At 37.0% G+C, this 22,977-nt stretch overlaps 1 protein-coding gene across 1 annotated transcript in view; it reads right to left on the bottom strand.

The window, feature by feature from the left end:
- CERKL (ceramide kinase like) overlaps positions 1-22,977 on the bottom strand; it is a 110,484-nt gene that overhangs the window by 63,470 nt on the left and 24,037 nt on the right. The window contains exon 2 of the mRNA XM_035008352.1: positions 5,198-5,440. Within this exon, the coding sequence (XP_034864243.1) occupies positions 5,198-5,440 (243 nt within the window). The remainder of the gene's footprint in view (positions 1-5,197; positions 5,441-22,977) is intronic.

Below are 22,977 nucleotides of genomic sequence, written 5' to 3'. Positions count from 1 at the left end.
ACCTGAGCCGAAGGCAGCCGCTAACTGGCTGAGCCAGCCAGGCGCTCCTTGTTTTTGTTTTTTAGACCACGACTTCTGTTTTGTTGTTCTGGCTTTTGTCTTCTCTGCTTTTTTTTTTTTTTTTTTCTTTAGAGAGAGAGAGAGCACGCATGAGCCAGGCAGAGGTGGGGTGGGGGGGTGGCACAGGGAGACAGAGAATCTTAAGCAGGCTCCACACACAGCCAGAGCCCAACTGGGGGCTCGACTCAAGACCCCGAGATCATGACCTGAACCAAAATCAAGAGTCAGATGCTTAACCAGCTGAGTCACCCAGGCTCCCCTTCTCTATTTTAATATATGAGTATCACCCAAGATTCTGTATTTAGCCCTTTTTTTTTTTTATAACTCCTTACTACTTCTTACAAGCTTTCATCGTGCCCATCACATCAACTCTTCTTTCCTCCTCATGTATTCCTCTCAAAACACCAGCCTACTAAACATCTCCAACAGGATATTGTAATATATCCCAAATGTGTCTTGAACAGAACATCTTTCCTTCAAATCAACCAGTGTTCTGATTTCATTGTTCTCTTTAGGACACTACATTCTCCAAGTTACTTGGTCATGAGACTTCAGAATTTTTTTTTTTAATCTTTTTCCTTACTTCTTCAACTTTCTGCTAAGTCCTCCACTGGAGATGAACCAGTTCACTCCTCTAAACTCGTTCAGTTCTGAGTGTCCCTGAACATCACCTGAGGGGTACTTTGTTTTATTCTTTTTTGTAGGGTACCTGTCAGAAAGCCTATGAATATGGGGGTACCTGGGTGGCTCAGTCAGTTAAGTGGCTCACTCTTGATTTTGGCTCAGGTCATGATCTCAGAATCATGGGATTCAGCCCAGCATCAGACTCCGTGCTGGGCGTGGAGCCTACTTAAGATTCTCTCTCCCTCTGCCCCTTCTTTCTCTCTCCCCATTCCTTCAAAAAAAAAAGCCCATGAATATGCTTTAAAGTATAGGTTATAGTTTCTAAAGAAAAGGTTGGCTCTGGGTCCAGAGAACCTTGTAATTCACCATTTCCAGGGAACCCAAATATGCAGAGTCTGGGTCACACCCTAATTGAATAAAAATTAACATGGCCAGTGTATACACATGCTATATTTAAAGGTTGTGCATGTTTATCTTTGTATCACAGGTATAAAAAAGGCAGAAAAAAACAAATTACTTTCACCATAGTAACTATATGTTAGGCTTATCAGTGACGATACACTAGCCTTATTCAATTGTGTTTTTTAAGATTTTAATTTCTGAATCAATGATCAATGGTGATGCTCCCTATTGGTCTGTTCATATTTTCCTCTCTGTCTCCCAGAGCAAGAGTGCTCTACACAGGCATATATCTCATTTATTTTTGTATTCCCAGCAATTAACACAGGGCCTGATACAAAAATGTGTGTTGGATGAATTAACCTAATATTGCCTATTAGTCAATAAAGTTACGGTGACTTTTCTATTACTAAGAATTAAAAAAGATACTGTGCTTAACTGTGTTTTAAACTGAAATGTAAGAGGACTTATTTTCAAATAAAAATTGAAAGTTTTAAGACTCCCTTTTTATAAATACAAATGTAAATATAAATATAAACTTTAATCTGGTCACTTTTTGTCTAGGTCTTAAAACTTCAGATATTTGGGAGTTGCCTTTTTCTTCCTTCTAGTGTTGCCTATTTGTTCTTTCCTCAAAAATTCATCACATCTTGGCGCCTGGGTGGCTCAGTCATTAAGCCTTCTGCTCAGGTCATGATCCCAGGGTCCTGGGATCGAGCCCCGCATCGGGCTCCCTGCTCAGAGGGAAGCCTGCTTCTCCCTCTCCCACTCCCCCCACTTGTGTTCTCCCTCTTGCTTTGTCTCCCTCTGTCAAATAAATATATAAAATCTTTTAAAAAATTTTCATCACATCTGTTTCATTGCTCCAGTTCAAAATATAAGTATGAATATTTGAAAATAATTCTTAATATCCAAATATACTATAATTCTAATTGTAAGATGAATTAGACTAAAGGAAAAACCAGCTGAGGCTTTTCATTTTCTCTTCACATTTATCTTCACAGAAAAAAAAAGGGGGGTGGGGGGGAGATGTAGAAGACTGGCAGGAAAAAAATTCCACTTGCTGATTAAAGACATCATTCAAAATAAATCCATACAAAAATGTATTTTTTTAAATCTGATTTTGCCACAGAACCAGTTAAAAGCAAGGTTTGGGAACTTAAAATAGTGATGTCTAACATTCCAACATAAGTCATTTATATTTTTATGATGTACATTTCTATGTATTGCCCTCTTCTACCCCCAGCTTAAACTTAAGTCAAGTCTGGTGCAAACACAAATTCCTTGGGTAGGGATTTTTAAAAAAACTGGAAATCAGCAATCACCATCTGCCAATCCTAATGCAGTGTAGCAGGGAATAGGGACAGTGAGTGTGAGACGGGAGGATAATCCAAAATAGACTCAACTCTGCAAATCAGAGCCGGAGAGGACCAGGAAGAACAATCACCCTCATTCCCTCAAGAAAGACACAGGCCCCCCATCCACTTCTGGAATGAGGCTTGAGCCAATTGTGCTGGTCTCTCAGTTGATAGGCACTTTATTTTTTTTAAAGATTTTATTTATTTGGTTGACAGAGAGAGAGACAGCGAGAGAGGGAACACAAGCAGGGGGAGTGTGAGAGGCAGAAGCAGGCTTCCCGCGGAGCAGGGAGCCCGACGCGGGGCTCAATCCCAGGACTCTAGGATCATGACCTGAGCCGAAGGCAGACGCTCAACGACTGAGCCACCCAGGCGCCCCATCAGTTGATAGGCACTTTAATGAACACACATGGATTTGCAAGCGTAAAAAATATATATATCTCAAGAAAAATGTTCTAAAACTAACCTTAAAAAGGAAATGTTGGTATAATATAAAGTTTGGTAGAGAGATTTGGAGTTGTAACCATGCATTTGTATATAATGAAATCGACACAGGAATGTCTCTGTAGGGCATGGAGATGAGGAGGAATTGGCTCCTCCTACAAGACCTGCTAAGGCCACTTGGGGGCAAAGTCATTCATTCAGACCATCTTGGTTGGGTTCCTTTATTAGAGGATTTCAACCCTGTTTTGTTTGTTTGCATTGGTTGATTTCAACTGTCAGTCTTTTTGTTTGAATCAGAAAAATCACTGTCCTGCAGGAAACTTGCCAGAGAATATGACCTCATATATTTCACAATCTCCAACTCTTATCAAAATCATTTTTTTTGGTTTTTTCCAACTCTTCTCAAAATCAAAATTACAAAAAGTAACATTCCCTGAAGATTACATCCTAAAAGATACATAAATTTATTCATCTCTGTAATTTTCCTAGATTTTAATCCTAGACCAAACCAAAACATCATTCATTAAGCTGGAAAAATATTTGGGCAATGTTTTGTGTGTGTGTATGTGTGTGTGTGTGTGTTTGTACATGTGGTCTGTTTTGTTTCAATAAGCCCCTCTACTATAAAATTGCTTTTACTAAATTGAGCTTTCTTGTGAGGTCCTCTGGCTTATTATTGGTTTTATGGGTGAGATACATGCAGCAAGTTGCCTCTTAGGTCACTCTGCCAGCCCTTCATAAGCCCCATGGGAGAAAATTTTCTCAGACCCTCAGTAAAAGGAAGAGCTTTGCCTCTCCTAATCAAATGGCTTTCTTATTTTATAGACCATGAGTCTCATGAGTACCTCCTGCCCAAAGAAATTTAATTCTACTGAACTTACTAATTTTTTCATTTTCACTTAAACTTTTTAGAATCTCTTCTCACATGAATTTAAAATAAAACACTATAAAAAACCCACTGTTAAAGTGGAATGCTTTTAGTTAAATATATATATTCACTGTTTCCAGAGACATGAACTCTACTATGGCCTCTGTCGTTTCCTGCCTTCTTAAAAGAATCAGCTCGCCTTGAAGGTCCCAGGGGAGCTAACAAGGAAGCATGGGTTACTTAGTAACAGGGTCTCCTAGTTTTAATATGTCACTTCAGCTCCTGTCTATGGGCATAACCTTATCCGTTGGTTGCCCTTGGCCAGCTTGGGCCCTCAGTCTTCTTGATCAATGATGCCTGGCCTGCAACTTTCTAATATCATCACGTGGCTGCTCTTCATCTGGCACCCCGCTCTGCCCTGTGTCACCTTACACCAAACTGCACCATCAACTACACCAGCTGCCTCTACTCTGATCCATCTGGCAAACAGAAAGAAATGGGCTGAAAGGAAACAAGATTTACAAATGTATGAGAAAAAAAAAAAATCAATCCTGAAACTCAGTTGATTATATTTTAACTAGATATGTTCTAGAAATCTAAATTGCATATTTGTATTCATGCATTTTATTTAGTATGTAAAATATAAATGTCATTTAGAAATTTCAGATACACTAAATTCATCATCATATTTTTAGTACATATATTCTCTGTCCTCTGGATATTAACCTTTAGAAAAATCAACCCTTATAGACTGTTGTCCTCAAGCCACCCAGTACATATACACTTACCATCAGTACATATGTGGAAGGAAAATAATTCTAATAGAAGCTCAAGAGACAGGAATAGAAAAATAAGTATGCTTTCAAAAACAATTCATCTGAACTAAATTACTTAAGAACTGTGTTATTTCAGATTATCAAAGCTTCTTCATGGAAGTGGTCATTCAAAAGAATTACTGCCCAACTCATTCTAAGAGCCTAGCTTTAGCCTGATACCAAAAGCCAGATAAAAGATACAAGGAAAAAAAAGAAAAAACAAAACAAAAACAGAAAAACTACACACCAACATTGCTTATGAATATTGATATAAAAACCCTCAAGAAAATACTAGCAAACCGAGTTCAGTAACATACTAAAAGGATTATATACCATGATCAAGTAGGATTTATTTCTGGAATGCAAGGATGGCTCAACATACCAAAATCAATGTAATACACCACATCAACAGAATGAGGGGGGAAAAAATATGATCATCACACCTATGTAGAAAAAGCAGATACCAAATTCAATTTTCATGATAAAAACACTCAGCGAACTAGGAAAAAAAAGAAACTATTTTCACATAATCAAGGATTGTTGTACTCATAAATACAGTATCATGTTCAGATTAATACCCTACAGCAAGTAAACTAGACTCAGTAAAAATTCCCATGAAGAGTACTTACCTGCCAAAATTTTCTTGAATTGTTTAAACCAGACGTCACAGTGGTCTTCACTTAAATTAATAAGATCAAGCGTAGAATCTTTTAATTTATTTTGGTCCTTTTTCAAACAAATGAAGAGTGTGATACCTAATAAAGTACCATTTCCCTGCTGCTTAGCAGAATAACGTCGTTTCAGTTTGACAGAGAATATGTCCTTGACTTCAATAAATTCTTCTTTACATTGAACATCATACTTGGAGTCACCTGAAAAAAAATTAAGTTTTCCAGTCAAAATCATTGTGTCCGTTTCTTCTATGTATCAATAACAAAAAGTGAAAACCCACAAGATCTTTATCAATTTTACTGATTGTGTTTTGTGTCGTCAATCCCTGTGTGAGTTGGGGAGGGAAGAAAAGAAAAACTGGGTCTGTTTTCCCAAGAATGAAAAAAGAGAAAATGGCATTGAGTCCCTGTCACATTGATGTCCCAGGACATTCAAAACCTGAAGATATTCAACAGAAGAATTTCAAGAACTTAAACAAAGCAACATTTCAATAATAGTAAATTAGCATTATGCAAGATGCTCCTTGGCCCTCATTGGGACAGGAAAAAATAATGGGAAGAAGACAATTCCCTAACAGAAGTGAGTTTATAACAATTATGAAAGGCAAAGGGTAAGGAAAAGGATACATACATTCCAGGTAAAGTAAAACGTGTAAAAAGGAAGCACAGTAAGATTCCTATATGAAACACTGTGAATCCCTGCCAGTCTAGAAAGATCAATCCACCTGAATGTTACCACAGTCAGATTATATTTTAGAGTGCCATGAAATTTTACTGGCTGTGTTTAACCACAGGTCAGAAAACGTGTTTTATGGTAAAAGACCATTTCAACGGACTCTCAAAGTCGGCGTGTTTTATACTTTTCAAGAGTACTTCTAAAATTTCTAACCTGGCCAACACAGAATCACAGGGACTGGTTAACTCTCTGCCTGAAATAACTAAAATGGTGTGCAGGATACATGAAACATGGAGGTAGCCCAGGCCAGTGGTCCCTGAGAGAGGGCAAACACAGGTACCCCAGGAGCACCCCAGGCTACTGCCTACAGAGGGTTTCTAGGCCACCGTGTAAGTAGGGAGCCCTGGTGGAGTCTGGTTGTCTCTGTGGGTGAAGCAGGAAGGAAGAGTCCAGGAAAGCCACAATGACTGAGTTCACTAGGCCAATTACTGGAGAGGAGAAAACTGCAGGGAAGTGAATTCTGCAGAGGTCCCCCTTGAATCTTCAGCTGAGTATATATGGCATATGTGAGAGGCCAGGGAGAGAGAACTACCCTAAGAACTAAAGAAAACAATGCTTTACACAGCAAAATTCACAATCTCTTTCCTTCAATCAAAAATCACTCAATCAAAAAAGCAGGGCGCCTGAGTGGCTCAGTTGGTTAAGCATCTGTCTTTGGCACAGGTCATGTTCTCGGAGTCCTGGGATGGAGCCCTACACAAAGGCCTGCTTCTTCCTCGGCCCCTCCCTCCCCCACCCCCAGCTCGTGCTTTCTCTCTCTCAAATAAATAAATAATTTTTAAAAAATCACAATGCATGCATGGGGTGCCTGGGTGGCTCAGTCGGTTGAGCATCCAGCTATTTCAGCTCAGGTTATGATCTCCTGGGTCATGAGATGGAGCCCCATGTCAGGGTCTGCACTCAGCAGGGAGTCTGCTTGCTGATTCTCTCCCTCTGCCCCCCTCCACTTGCACTCGCGTCCTCTCTCAAATACATCTTAAAAAAAAAAAAAATCACAATGCATGTAAGAAAGCAGGAAAAAAATGACCTATGGTAAGAGAAGAAAAAGTCAATAGAAGCCGATGCAGAGAGAATCGCAGGGCAGAGCAGCCACACAAGGCCCTCCCTCAGCTCCCCTAGTCCTTTCTCAGACACGTTCTTCTCCATTGGAGCAAGGACTTCAGGTGTCTAAGGAAGTTGCTTCCCTGCATTCTCAGAGTGGGCCTCTCCCAACCATTCTGCAAACTATGCCCGACTGTTCCTAAAGCACACAGACCATGGAAAAAGAAACAAGCCCTTTTCTCAGTGTTCTGGTGGTGGGATAAGGTGAACCCCAAGCAATTTGTTGGGCCTGACATTTCCTTAGAAAGCTCAGGCTTCAAGTCTGTGTATGGCACACTTCCGCGGTCACCCAGGGACACATGGCCAGGGTCCGGGCAACACTTGGGAGGGACAAGGAGATCTTACATCCTTCTACTACCTTCAAGGATGAAAGGAAGCAGGCTTGTCAAAGGTGCTCCTTTCAGGCTAATCTTGTAATATTGATTATGACCTTGTCTCTCACACAAATTTAATTTTTTTATGTAGTATAACATACAATAAGTAAGAGCTCCAAGGAAGGATGAAAGGAAACCAAGAACCACTGAGGGAAAGAAAAAAATGGAAAGGATGAAATAAAGTCCTCTTTTCACTGGAAGATCTATATTATAATCTGAATTGTTTACCCTGTGTGTGCTTTACTTTGGCAGTAAACAATTCAATGACTATTCTAATTTAAAGCCTCTTGTAAACTGAAAATTTAAAGATACTACACCAACATCCAAGATACAACTTAGTAGTAAAAACCAGAAGAATTTCTGGAAACAGTACAGGAATACTTATTATCACTCTTACTATTCCCAATTATTCTAGTCAATACTATGTGAAAGAAAAAGAAAAGACAATGGTGGAAGGGGCCGAAGGGAGACTAGAATCATAACTTTTTACAGATGATATCACAATATGTTTGCAAAATCCACAAGAATCTATTTAAAATCACTAGATCTAATAAGAATACCCAGTAAGGAAGCTGGTTACAAATATATCAATACCCAGGAAGAAGGCAGAATGGGGATAAAGAGATCCCATGCCAAATAGCATATTATACCTAGGAATAAATTCAGCAAAATGATCCTGGACTTGTGTGGGGGAAAAATGCAATCCCAAACATACCGAGAAACAAAGAACAGAACAAATGGAGACCTATTAAGTTTTGAGATTACATTTTTTCCATGCCAGTATTCTCAGTATTAAATAACTACTTATAATGCTATTCCAATCAAAATCTCAATGTTATTTTCTTTGATGTAAGGGGCAAGGAACCTAATCAAATGATTTGCAAATCTTCTTGTAATAAATGTATTATATTAATGAAGAAAATGTTTTAAAAGTACAGTAATGAGGGGGGAGTATATGCCTGATCAGATATTAATATTTTGTAAAGCTGCAATAATTAAAACATCTAGGAATAGACAAAAGAATGGTTCAAAGAAACTTGCATACATTTAAAAAGTCACTAATGGGATAATGGTGGCATCTAAGCTCAATGGGAAATATTCAGTAAAAGGTGATTTAGAACGGGTTGATCTTTTGAAAAGGAAAAGAAATAGAACCCTATTTCATAATATAGACCAGTATTTCTAGATTAGAAAGAACTTTGTATAACCATAAATTAGTAAAGCCCTAAGAGTGACAGTAAAGCAGACATACAGAGACTGAGATAGTAAAGCAGACATACAGAGACTGAGATACTTCACATAGAAATTATTCAATGCCTACCTGAAACTAATAAAACACCGTATGTTAATTATTCTTCAATAAAGAAAGAAAAAAATTATTCCATCGCCTATAAAGACCTAAAGAACCATAAATTGATGTCACAAGCAGAAGCCAACGGGGCAGAAATAACTGCAACACATGACAGTTAAATAATCTATTTAATCAAGAAACAGAACACTTTAGTGGCAAAGTACATAAAAGACCCAAGCAGGCATTTCACAAAAGAAGAAATGCAAATTGACCAATAGACATATGAGAAAGTTCAATCTAATTAGTAATCAAAGAAATGCAAATTAAAACAACAAGATACCAGTTTTTGCCTTTTAGACTGGCACAAGATCAAAAACATGCTCGGGGATGGTAGGGGTAAAAGGAACCAATCCCAGCACTGGTGGGAATGCAAAAATGGTAACTGCTGGAGAACAAGTTGGGAATACGTATCAAAAGATTTCAAAATGTTAATTGCAGCAGTGTTTATAATAACAAATATTTAAAGCAATGTTCCTGTTCTTCAATAGGAGAATGGTTGAATCATAGTTTTCTGCAGCTCATAAATAGCAAGTCAGAACTCTAGAGACATTCATGGCAAGAGATATGAAGAAGTAGAATAAAAGCAAGGTACAAAGTAATCGGAGGGATTTAATCTCACTTTCATTAAAAAGGAAAAACAAACTCAAGTAGAGAACATACAACAAACTTAATACTGGTTACCTATTAGAGAGAAATATGTGGATATAAGAGATTAATTTTTTCCTATAAACCTCCATAACTTCCCTCTCTGTAATCAGCATTACATTTATTATCTTTTTAAAATGTAGAAAAGGAAAAATGCTTTAAAATACACCTATTTTTGGTCCAGCAATTTACTTTCAGGAATGTACCCTAAGGGAATAAATAACATGCACAATTTAGCTAAAGGAATGCTTCCCCAAGCATTATTTGCATGAAACTGAGAAACAAACTAAATGAGTAATAGTATTGGTTCTATAAAATCTATTCATATAATAAAATGCTATTCAGCCATTAAAATGGAGAAATCGGACTAGAAAGGTGTCTAAAATAGCACAGCATATTTCCATTACTGTTTTGTATATATTTATTGAATACATCATGTACGTGTATATATTTTCACATGCACTTATATGTGAATATGCATATAAAAACTTGGAACAGATTGTGATTTAGTTTGCATATATGAATTTCTAATTTTTCTACAATGAGAATATTTCTGTAATCAATTGAAGAAGATGGTTTCCTTTGCTCATCCTTAAATAGTTCCTAATCATGTTAGTTGTTTTTTTAAAATTCCATTCCCTTAAAAGGATAGCTAATATTTACTGAGCACATGCTCTATGCCAGACATCGCCCTAAGCCCTTTACATCTATTATCTTGTTTAATCCTCACAGCAACCCTATGAAGCGGATGCGGTTTCCTAAATTAAAAGAAATTCAGGACAGACAGCTTAAGTAACTTGTCCATGGTTATACATCTGGTAGGGGCAGACCCAAGATTTCAATCCAAGCACTTTGGGGGTTCTTAACCAAACTCCTTAAGAACACTGGGCCAATATAAACACCTCATCTGACCCTCTGGACCCATTTTTTAAATCTAGTGAAACCTAAAACACCAGGCAAACTGTCATTGTGTCTCTACCAGCAAGACAATGAATGTGTCCCTTAACAGAGCAGTACTTGATCAGAGACTGAAGTGCCCTTCGGAGAAATGGGAAGTGAGATTGTAGCAACCAGGAGCTCACAGAGTGAACATTCTCAGAACCCCTGTAACTCTGATTCCTAGTTCCTGCTTTCCTTGCTCAGGCTTCTCATCTCTTTTCCTGCATTTGCCCACAGATTCAAATTTGGGGTTTTTAAGTGAATGGTCTCTTTGCTGAAGTGACAAGAAGAGACTAAAAGAAAGACCTACAGGTTCAGAGCAAACGTTTACCTTTTATTTGAAAGGAGAAGAAGGATAATTGATCTGTGAATAAAACTTAACAAATTTCTAACAATAGACGATTGTTCTTCACCCTTTTTCTCAGCAGCTCTATCAATCTCTCAGGTACCAGTTCCCTACGTAGAATTTCTGATCTGTTATTTCTGCAGTGTTAATCATTTACGAAAGTAAATCCACCCCGTTTTCTAAAATGGGATTCATTTAATTTTGAATATAACTGTTTCCTAACACTTGAAGATGTGTATAGTATTACAGCTTTTACAGAAAACTGTTTTTTCATTCTGAATATGGTCCTCAGGAATAAAACTTGTTAGAATTCTGTGAACTTGAATTTAAACTGTTTTTATTTAAAGGCTTGGAACTGCCTAACTATTGTTTAATCAGACTAATCAGGTATCAGATTAGGTGGTGCTTTTCTAGGTCTTTGTTTTTGAAGTTCTTAAGATAGAGCAGTAGACCAGCTGGCTCTGTGGGACAGCGGAACACTGGTTTCCCGGACTTGAAAGAGAGCGAAGGCTAAAGGTTCCTCAGGTTTCTAGGTGGAAAACCCTGAGGCTAACCCCCCAGTGAAGGCTGAAGGTTCTGGAGATCATCTGATAGGATAAACTGAAAAATCCAAGGTCATTGTGTCTCCTCAATCCCCACTCCAAAACACTTACTCTTTGGGACACACTTAGAATACACAAATATTTATGAGAAACGAGATTAAAGGGGAAAAAACCATTCTGAGAGAGAAGACTATTGCTATGGGTCTATAAAATCGACCACTTCTCTATACCCTTTTGTAGTAATATCTTAAGAATAATTCAGACTCACTTTATTCTCCCTGTCAACCAGAAAAAATACTGCTTTTAAATTTATAAACGCTAAAAAAATTTTGGTCCTGTATCTCTGCTTAAATTTTCATCCACAAGAGAGCTACTTGGATCTGCATGCTAGCCACTGCTGTTATAATACAACCAATTTCCACCACAAATAAAAGCAAGTGTTTTCACAACTGTATGCAAAAGCCACATTTCCACGTACAACAGAACACAGGCAGACAGCATGTACAAGAGGAGTTAAAAAAAAAAAAAAAAGGAACAAAACTTTGGGGCATGTATTTTAAATGCAACTTTAATTTTACCTTAATGTTAAGAGATCACTTTATTGGTGAAAAATGTGGAATAAAACTCCATCCATAAAATAATATCTGATAACAGTAGATAAAAATATGGAAATCCTCTGTATACTTTTTTTCAGGTTATGAAAACATAAACCTTACAGATGACATAGAATTTTTCTTTGTGGCATGTGGTTTATTATTTGAAATCTATTGGTTCATTAGTATCATATTGGTTATAGCTAGTTGTTTCAGAACATTAACTGTCCTCTCACATTACTTACAGAGATACTGGGGACCATCTGTTCTTGCAAGGGATTTAAGTATATGTCTATTGGATATCATGCTATTTATTTAATTCAGCACCCACTTCCTATTGTTGTATTTTCTTGGGGGGAAAAGTCAATTTAATTACAGGGAATAAAGATAACCTCTCCTAGCAGGTTACCCCGTCACCATGAGAGCAAAGCAGGACCTGCTCAGAGTAGGTTACAGTGGTTAACAAGAGGAGTAAAACCAGCAACACTTAAGAATATTTAACAAAGGTTTAACAAAAATAGAACAGTGAATGGCACTTTTAAAAATATTACTGTAAGCCTAGGGCTTGTCTAAATCAATCTTGGCACATCTGTCTGATGCAGACCGTAAACAGGATTAGAGCTGGATTTATCTGCCTGGCGCTAATTGTGCTCACAGTTTCTGCACATGTCCACTCTTTAAAATACTGCCTGAAAAACAGGTCTGCCTGATAGATGGCTCCCACAACATAGTGTATACACACGCTTATGCTATATTAGATGGTTAAGCAATGTGATGTCTAACAATTTTTTTTTTTGGCTCTTCAGAATTACTTATCTAATCCCCTAATTAAAAATACAAAATTCTGTTTGAATACACCACATACTGAGATAAATCTATGAAGCAGGGGACCAATAAATTTGAATACACTTTAATTGTAAGAAGAAAACACAATTTAATTGTTAATAATCAGGTTAAACCAGGGTTTAAACAAATAGGGCTGCTCCTGTAGTCTACTGAAAAGCCCTCACAATGCATTACTATCCTCAGGAATTATGACATAACATTTGTTAGCCGAGAAAGTTTCTAAATACGTACACATATCAAGAGCGACAAGAAATAGCATTCTTATCTAGTAAAAAAAAATTATACAGGACATTTTTAACTTATCATTTACAGGGAGAAACAGAAACTGCCAATCCAATATCCAAAACTCACATTTTTATCACACCAAATAAAAAATTAATGCTCAATTTCAGTCGGCAGTTTTTTCTACTTATTTTTATCAAGTGTAAACAGCTTAGATACTTTTAAGAATTTAAGCACCTGGAGATACTTAGGTATTTCTTTTAAGAAGTCCAAAATGAACTCATCAGTCAAAAAAATAAAAGTATGCCTTTGGTTTGCAGATTTGAAACACAGACGACACGTAATTCCTTATTCAAAACAACATTTAATGTCTAAGATACAAAGTGATGTTAGCAATTTTAAATTACTTGGTCTGTTTAATCAATCATGAACACCACATAAAACTGATACTTTAAAAAAGCATAAAATTGAAAATTCAGGTTAACTTCCAATCACAGACAATTTTCTGTTCTAAAGCTTTACCTTCATATGTAACTTATATCTTGGCGAGCTTGTAGAAATCAGTTTTCCCCTAAATCTCTACCATTATAAAAAGGTATGTCTATACTTCTGTTATTTTATACATACAAATCAATCATCAGGAGAAACTGGCAAATTAGGTCAATCATTTCAACACTTAAACCAAAACACCCATCAGCAGTTCTCAGGGTAGAGTCTCAGAGGTTCTACAAGGTCAAAATGATTTTTATAATACTATTAAACATGCTAGTTGCCTTTTTCTTTTTCTTTTTTTTAAGATTTATTTATTTATTTGACAGAGAGAGAGAGAGCACAAGCAGGGGGAGCGTCAGGGAGAGGGAGAAACAGGCTCCTGCTGAGCAGGGAGCCCAATGTGGGAGTCGATCCCAAGATCCTGGGATCATGACCCGAGCCAAAGGCAGACGCCTAACCGACTGAGCCACCCAGGCACCCCACTAGTTGCCTTTTTCACCACGTTGGCATTTGCACTGAAGGTGCAAAAGTGGCAGAAACTCTGGTGTCAGCATGAATCAAGGCAGTGACACTATCTTTTACCAGTAATTCTTGCATTCTTCACCAAACCTTGAACTCCCAGTTTAAAAATAAAAAGGTCCATTTTGCTTAACTGCCCTGGATGAAAAAATTTTTTAAAAATCTCTACCCTGGGGGGCAACTGGGTGGCTCAGTGGGTTAAGCTCCGACTCCTGATTTCAGGTCAGGTCATGATCTCAGGGTCATGAGTTTGAGCCCAGAGTGAGGAACTGCGCTCAGCAGGGAATCTGCATGAGAGTCTTTCCCTTTCCCTCTACCCATGAATGCAGGCACATACTGCTCGCTCTCTGAAATATTAACAATAAGTAAATAAAAGTAAATAAAAATCTCTACCCTGGACTACATTTCTTTTTAATATTATGTGAGATGAAATGGGAAATATGCATAAAGCAGTTCTGCTACAAATGAAAGTGAGGATTCTCTCCAGGAAAAGCACGTATACAATTTGAGTTGCAGTTGAACTAGCTGGTTTTGTGGAAGACTATTTTTACTTCAAAGATCGACTGGCAGACAGACTATGGTATTCAGAAGTATTTGGCAAACATTTTCTGGGAAATGAGCAAAGTGAGCCAGTCACTCAAGAAAAACAACTAAAAATGTTTGTTGTACTAATGACAAAATTCAAGCTTTAGAGCAAAAATGAAAATTTTACAAAACCTGTATCTATGACAATGAGCTTGACAGCTCTCCTATACAAGAATGTTCTCATGAGACTGGTGGTCATATTAATATATCTGATATTTTTTAAATATTGGGTAATATAATGTGTCAACATCTGGCAGCTCTATTTAACTTAGTACATACACCAAATTTTCCATATAACCAGTGCAGGATGTTATAAAATCATGCATGAGTAAAAGATTCATTCAAAGTGCAAGAAAGATCAATAAATTTTCAAATAGACTACAAAGGTTCATTAGAATGTTTCCAGATTCAAGATTGTCACTAACCTTAATAAATTGGCACTTAAGTTCTGTTGTAGTTTCAAAGAAGAATAGCCACAATTATCTGAAAACATTAAAATACTTTTCTTCCAAATACACATCTATGTGAAAATGGATTTTCCTTATAAACTTTAACCAAAACAACATATTCACAGCAGATTGAATGTAAGCACAATCTTGAAAACTCAGCTGCCTTATATTAAGCATTTTATTAAAGTCAACTAAGTTTTCTATTAAAGACATTTGAAAAAAATCTAAGATAATGAAGTTTATTTTAGAAAATATTCTTAAAATATTTTATGCTAAAATGCAATGGATTTATTACTGTTATATTTAATAAATACTTTAAATGTCTAAGTCCTAGTAAGTACCAATGAGTATAATTTATATAAACAAAAGCTCTTTGTGGTTTTCAATAATTTCAGACTGTAAAGTGATCCTGAGACTGAAAAGCTCAAGAACCCCTGGTCTGTAGTATGGTGAGCATAGGTCTAACCTTAAGAAAATGTAGCCTAAAGATGGCATGATTCATGCATTTCATCTTTAATCACCTTGAATCAAATATCTAAAATACTAGATTATTTTTAGACTCTGCTTCGAGTCCTTATTACATCTGAAACCTAGCAAAATAAAAGTACATTTCAAAATTTCATATTCTATATTTCATATTCATTGATCCCATTCTAAAGCAGACCTTATCATGCAATGTGATTGGGTTTGGTCATTTTCACTTCCGTAGGAGCACTAATGTGCTCCTTTCATTGGGACTATTTATTCCTCAACTTTATGATCTACTTAGATATTTGCCTCTGTCTGTATTCTATATCTCCACTTCCGTCTCAATTCCCTAGGAAAAACATTTATAAATGGCACCAATATAAAATAGGGCCTTGATATCAAAAACTAATGATGCAATGTATGGTGACTAATATAATAAAATTAAAATAAATAAAAATAAATAAAATAGGGCCTTGATTCATCTTAACCTCATACTCTAGTCATTTGGGGGGCATTATCAGTTCAGGTATGTGTATCAGTTCATGTGATATACAGTTTATATACATCACTCCGGATGGCCTTTGTGCAGATACCCCTTAAACCTCAGAAGTATGGTAATTGGTCTTCCTTTTTCTATTCTCAGAAAATCACTTCAACAGTATCTTAATTGTCCTCCTCGTCTCTAATCTCTGTATCCTAGCACCCAGCTCTATGCTTCAGACACAGGCTTGACTTCCAATAAAAGTTTGTCATTGACTATCTTTACCATCAGTCAGATAATATCTCAATCATACTGTATGCACTTCAACCTCTAAACCTTTGCTCCTTCATTTTCCAGCAAATGGAAGGTCTTCTTGACTCCAGTCTTTTCAAACATTAACCATCTATCAAAGCACATTAACAAACATCCTTCATTTCCCAGTCCCTCTGAGATCCCGTGGCCCGGTACGCAGTTGAGATTCAGTCACATATCAGAAATTCCTAACCTACCAGAGTATGAAGGCACAAAGGTCTTTCAAAGCCTTTTAAGAACTTTATATTTTTTTTCATACTAACTAAATGACGGTTCAATACCATTCAATACCATTCAAACCATTTTTGAATGGTAATGGGGGGAGGGGCTAAAGACGAGACTGTAATAGTTTAGGCTAAGCCCAAAAGTTTATTATTTCAACATATTTGAACACCTGCTATATTCCAGGCACTTTTGTGTGTACGTTAAAGTCACTCTGGAAAACAGTATGGAGGTTCCTCAAAAAGTTAAAAATAGAGCTACCCTATGACCCAGCAATTATACTACTAGGTATTTATCCAAAGGATACATAGTGATTCGAAGGGGCACGTGCACCCCAATGTTTATAGCAGCAATGCCACAATAGCCAAACTCTGGAAAGACACCAGATGTCCATTGACAGATGAATGGATAAAGAAGATGTGGTATATAAATATACAATGGAATATTACTCAGCCATCAAAAAAATGAAATCTAGCCATTTTCAAGGATGTGGATAGAACTAGAGGGTATTATGCTAAGTGAAATAAGTCAGTCAGAGAAAGACAAATACCGTATGATTTCACTCATATGTGGAATTTAAGAAACAAAACAGACGAACACAGGGGAAGGGAAGGAAAAATAAGATGAAAACAGAGGGAGGCAAACCATAAGAGACTCTTTACTACAGGAAATAAACTGAGGGTTGCTGGACGTGAAGTGGGTGGGTGGGGTAACTGGGTGATGGGCATTAAGGAGGGCACTTGAAGTAATGAGCACTGGGTATTGTATGCAACTGATGAATCACTAAATTCTACCTCTGAAACTAATACAGTATGTTAGTTAAATCGACTTCAAATAAAAAATTTTTTTAAATGCTAATATGAATTTGACAATCTCCATGGACAACTGTTTCTATGAGAACAAAAGTTAAGGAGTTTTTCATCTTTCATCGTCTGGAACTTGCTGGGCTTTGGGAATAGGACTATATATAACTGAGCCAGAGTGATAGCTTCTGTTGCCAGTGCCTTAAAAAAGCCTGGGTCTGGACCTTCTGCTTGGTAAAGGCCCTTATATTTCAACTCCCAGACACTTTTTTCTTCTGAGGAGCTCAAAGATTGTCACACCAACTTTGCTTTCACCTCTGCCATTACTATCAATCAACGCCCTACTGTGCAGATCAGATCCCCCATTACCTCACGGTCGTCACAATGAAGCTATCACATAGCCCTCCAGATAATCTGATGGGTTTGCTACTGAGAGACACTAAGAGGCTCACTTTTATTACCACCCCCATTCAGGTTTACCTTCAAGACGGTCATTATTTGCTCCCAAGATAACAAGAAAATATTCAGAATAACTACTCAGAGTCCAGGGTAACTGAACTTAGCAAGTGCGGCTCTGTGTTGTTGGAAGGGAATAGAGCCATTACACAAGAGACTAAGTAGTTATTTTTACTTGATGAAGAGACCCATCCTAGTACCAGAGAGGAAGGAGTTCATCTGAGGAGCCAAGACAGCTCAGGAACAGAATGCCACAATCCTGACCATCCAGAAATGGCCTGGAAGAGATTCACCTGATCAGCCTCCAGAAAATCTGTACTTAAAATCAGTCTACTTTCCTGATGCCAGAAATGGCACCCCTGTAGTCAAGGAATCACTGCCTGTGTGGGAGGAAGGGAAGATAAAGAGAAATTGCCAGAAACTACATACACTAACTGTACAAAAGCAAACTTAAAACAAATACACATTTGTTTTTGTGTATTTAAGATAGCCAAGATATGGACACAACCTAAATGTCCATAGATGGATGACTATAAAGAAAATGTGATACACACACATAGAATATTGTTCAGCCATAAAAATAAAAAATCTTGGCTTTTGTGACAACATGGATGGACCCTGAGGGCACTGTGCTGAGAAAGGAAATATCAACGACAGAAATACCACATGATCCCACTTACATGTGGAATTTAAAAAACAAAAACAAAATTGAGCTCATAGACACAAGGAACAGACTGATGATTACCAGAGGTGGGGGGGGGGGGCAAAATGGGGGAAAGGGGGCCAAATGGTATAAACTTCCAGTTATAAGTCATGGAGAGATAAGGTATAGCGTGGTGACTATAGTAATCCTATACTGCATATCTGAAAGTTGCTGAGAGTAGACCTTGAAAGTTCTCATAAGAGAAAAAGTGTGTAACTATGTATGGTGGTGGACATTAACTAAACTTACTCTGGTGATCCTTTCAGGATATATACAAATATCCAATCATTATGTCCTACACCTGAAATTTCTATGTTCTATGTCAATTACATGTCAATAAAAAAACAAATACACATAATCTGAGATTTTCTAAAAATATTGGTAAACCTTTATTCATTTGATAAGGATTTGTAGGCCCTAGATTCAGTGGAGACAAAGCAAAAGTGATACACAATTTTAATATAGCTTATCATGGTTTTATTAAAAATACCAACTAATTTTCAAGACAAAGTTCATGTTTATTTTTAATATGCTAGGCACATGGGGGATATGGCCTTTATTTCATTTTCACCATTAAAAGCAAATAGTTGACAAACATATTTGGTTTCTGTTTTGTTTTTGGCATTCAAAAACTTTGGCTAAGTAAATCCAGTGAGAATTGATTCACTAAGAAAAAAAAAATTACAATGAAATTACCTATAAAATGTAGTCAGATTTCCTCATTTATTTTCAGTTGGATGTAAGCAAAATGTAAAGAACAAGTTTAAGTCTTAGTAAACACACACACAAACACTATAAATTATGCTAGTCAGTAGATACCACCTAGGCTTCTATTCACACAAAATATGATCCTCTACCCGATACTTGAAGTAAAAAAATTTTTAAACTATTTTGGAGTAGAAGTTAGAAGTTAATTTTTTTTTTCCTGAAAAATCTTAAAGTGATTCAGAGTCCAATATGCAAATAAGCTCAATGTTTGACCTCCGTGTTCTACATCTATAGTATTTAATGCAAATGTGTTCCTAATTAAAGAGTTTTAAAATAGTTTCTCCTCCATGCATTTCCTCCTACTATATTTTCTACCAGATAGTACAACAATAAAAAGGCAAAATTAAAGGTAAAAGAAACTGCTACCTGAGAGTGTAAAAATTTTGGAGAAAAACATTCTAGATCAAGCATGTTATATATTTAGCTACACGATATAACATGTAATCAAAGCAAAATAGCTTATGGGATTACAGCAAGCCATCTCCTCTGCGCTGTTCTACTACTGTCAGGTTTTTTTTTTTTTAGAAAGATAAATTTGATACCAATACGATGTGACACAACTGCATCAAACCTTAATTTCACTCACAGTAAGAAGTCACAGGATTAAATAACACTGTGCAGTCTTTTAGAAAAGTTTATTGCTTCCAGATGGATTCAAGTTTCCTTTCAGCCCTGATTACATCTAATATGCACAGGGTGCCAACATTATAAAGGACAGAGTCAAAAATATCATTTATATAGATAGCAAGGGGCGGGGTGCAGGGACTTTGGCTCCCGAAGAGGTTGTGCTAGTCGGGGCCTGACTGTTTTAAGAAATAACAAACATTTAGTAAAAAACACCATACCATGTAAATGTCTTGAATAATGGCTGTCCCATAGAAAAAGCACAAATCTACAACCAAGTATCCATAAAAGGACTCCTAGCTCAAGCTGCATGCTCTCTGCCCCCATGTTGGGTGGTGCCATGTGTCACACCACATGAGGCTTGCTACCAAGATGTCCACCTGTGTCTGTGGCAGAAACGGCATCCATGTTCATTTCATTTACTAGCACTGCTGAATATAAGCCACTGTGATCCAGTAAAGACCTTCAAAAATACGGACTACCTAAGGGTGTGTTTGCTAAGTTTAAGGCTGCAAGTAAATTGCCGCTTGTATTTAAAATAGCATTTTCTTATGCTACTTGAGTATCACTACAATAAATAAAATCCCCTCCATAAAACCCAAAGAATGCACTCCCCATAATGTGAAATAAAAAATAAAATCACATCTGCTCTATCTAGTCCGGGAGAGAAAAGCAATAAAAATTCATAATTGAAGAATGATTTCAGTCTGTAGATCAGGGGGCCAACTTTTTAAAATACAGTAGAACTCCAATAACATTTCCGTTTTCTCATTTTCTTAAATTCAATTTTTCCAATGCTCTGAAAAGTCATACCAATTATAAATCTGATTGACTGTAAATGTTAAACAATTTATTATGTAGCCTCCAAAAACAGATTAGCAACTTAAATAAAATTATGGTCTCAAAGCACAAAAGAAGAGAAAAATGATTCTTTTCTAAAAGCATATAAAATCTTTCCTGCTGGAGTACCACTGGGAAAAGTAGTACTCCAATAATTCTACTCATACCTGTCTCCTGTGGATATCCAACCAAAACTAAGACAAATAACACGACAGCACTTTTATTACATTTTCTTTAGAGAGAAATAAGTTCCTTTATATAAGGCATATAATGGATATTAAAATTTCAGGTGGTTTTAATAAGAATTATTCACTTGTATTTTCAATTTTATAAGTGATACTTAAAATGGATAGAAATATTAAATTTTTCCATTTTAATTAGATTAAAATAGTGGCAATATCCTTGATCAGTTACTTGAAATACTCTAAGACACAGGGTGATCAGAAAAGGATCGAGTTATTCTAAAAAGGGGTTTCAAGTTACCTGCCAAATCAATAACAGATCAATGAAACAGGTTCCAACCGATTAGGCTACCCAGCACTAGAGTAGATAATGGGTTTTGTGTCCGCAGATGACTCATCCCCATCAAGAATTTCTGCTATTCTGAATATTAATGTGTTTGAACTATCACTAATCAAATAATATTTTTTTTTAAATTTATTTATTTGACAGAGAGAGACACAGCGAGAGAAGGAACACAAGCAGGGGGAGTGTGAGAGGGAGAAGCAGGCTTCCTGCTGAGCAGGGAGCCCGATGCGGGGCACGATCCCAGGACCCTAGGATCATGACCTGAGCTGAAGGCAGACGCTTAACGACTGAGCCACCCAGGTGCCCCAATCAAATAATATTTTGTTTTTGACAATGGTTATTCTTAAACTGGTTATTCTTAAACACACTCTTCTAAATAGCACATATTTGAGCAAAAAAGGATTTAAGCTTCATTCCTTCCTTCAATAATTGTTAACTGGACACTTTCTACATGCTAGACTGGTTCTACAAAGAGATCTTCCCTGACCACTCAATAAATAATCACTGAATAAAGATCAGAAAAAAATATAAGGGAACAAGCCATGTAGATATAGGTTTAGAATCTCTCATTTGCAATTGCAAAATCCCCAAAGCTCTGAAAATTGCACATTTTTTCTTAAATCATTTGGGAGCAAAACCTGAGCTGACCTCATTTTGTAGCAAAACTAAAGCCAAACTGACAATGAGATTTTAAGTCTTTATTTATCCCACTTAGCTTGGATATTCTTTATGTTTCATTCAGAAATATTAATATTTGATTATGGGATGCTACTGAGGCTCATTATGCAGTTACATACACATATAATACATGCCCCCCATTAGCTTTCTAAAATTAGTAAACATCTGAGGGGCACCTGGGTGGCTCAGTCAGTTAAGCGGCTGCCTTCAGCTCAGGTCATGATCTCAGGGTCCTGGGATCAAGCCCCGTGTCAGGCTCCCTGCTCTGATGGGGGGGGGGTCTGCTTCTCCCTTTCCTTCTGCCTGCAGCTCCCCCTGCTTGTGCTCTGTCAAATAAATTTTTAAAAAATAAAAAATAAAATAAGTAAACATCTGAATTTTAAGACATAGCTGGTTCCATAGGTTTCTGGGCAAAGGGAACAGTAAGTAACAATACTCCACGTCAGAAATGATGTTTCATACTAACATGGTGGCAGTGATGCTGCTCAATTTTGGATTTATTTCAGGAAAGGCCACCAGATTTGTTGATAGACTAGATGCAGAGAGAGAAAGAGTAGAATCTAGCACATTTCCAAGTGTTTTGGGCTTGGGCAACTAGAAGGATGAAGTCTTCATATACTAAGATGGGAAGACCCACAGGAAGTACATAGTAGGTTTTAGGACGAAATTGGAGTTTATTTTAGAATATGCTAAGTTTGTGAAATCTATTAGAACTCTAAGTTGACAGCTAAGTGGGCAGTAAGGTTTATAAATCTGGAATTCTGAGATGTCTGGACTAAAGTTATAAATTTGAAGGTCATCAGCATTTAGATAGTATTAGAAGCCACCAACTAGAGGAGGTTGAACCAGAGAGAGAATGAAAGACAAGAAGTCAGAGGACAGACGGGGGAAAATGAGGACAACTAAGAAAGGAAACTGAGGAGGAGCAGAGCAGGTCAGTGGGACAGGAGAGAACCAAAAGAGTGACATCCTAGAAAGTAAGTGGGGAAAGTTGTATCGAAGAACACATTGTGATATTTTAAAACTGTGCCCATAGGTCAAGACAGATGAATCCTGACTTTGACAAGTGAGCTGTAGGGTGATGGGAGTCAAAAGCCTGATCATAGATTAAAGAA

The sequence above is a fragment of the Mirounga leonina genome, unplaced genomic scaffold (assembly GCF_011800145.1).
Source record: "Mirounga leonina isolate KUSES-001 unplaced genomic scaffold, KU_Mleo_1.0 Mir_151, whole genome shotgun sequence".
Taxonomy (NCBI): Eukaryota; Metazoa; Chordata; class Mammalia; order Carnivora; family Phocidae; genus Mirounga; species Mirounga leonina.
This window is presented reverse-complemented; position numbering and strand designations above follow the sequence as displayed.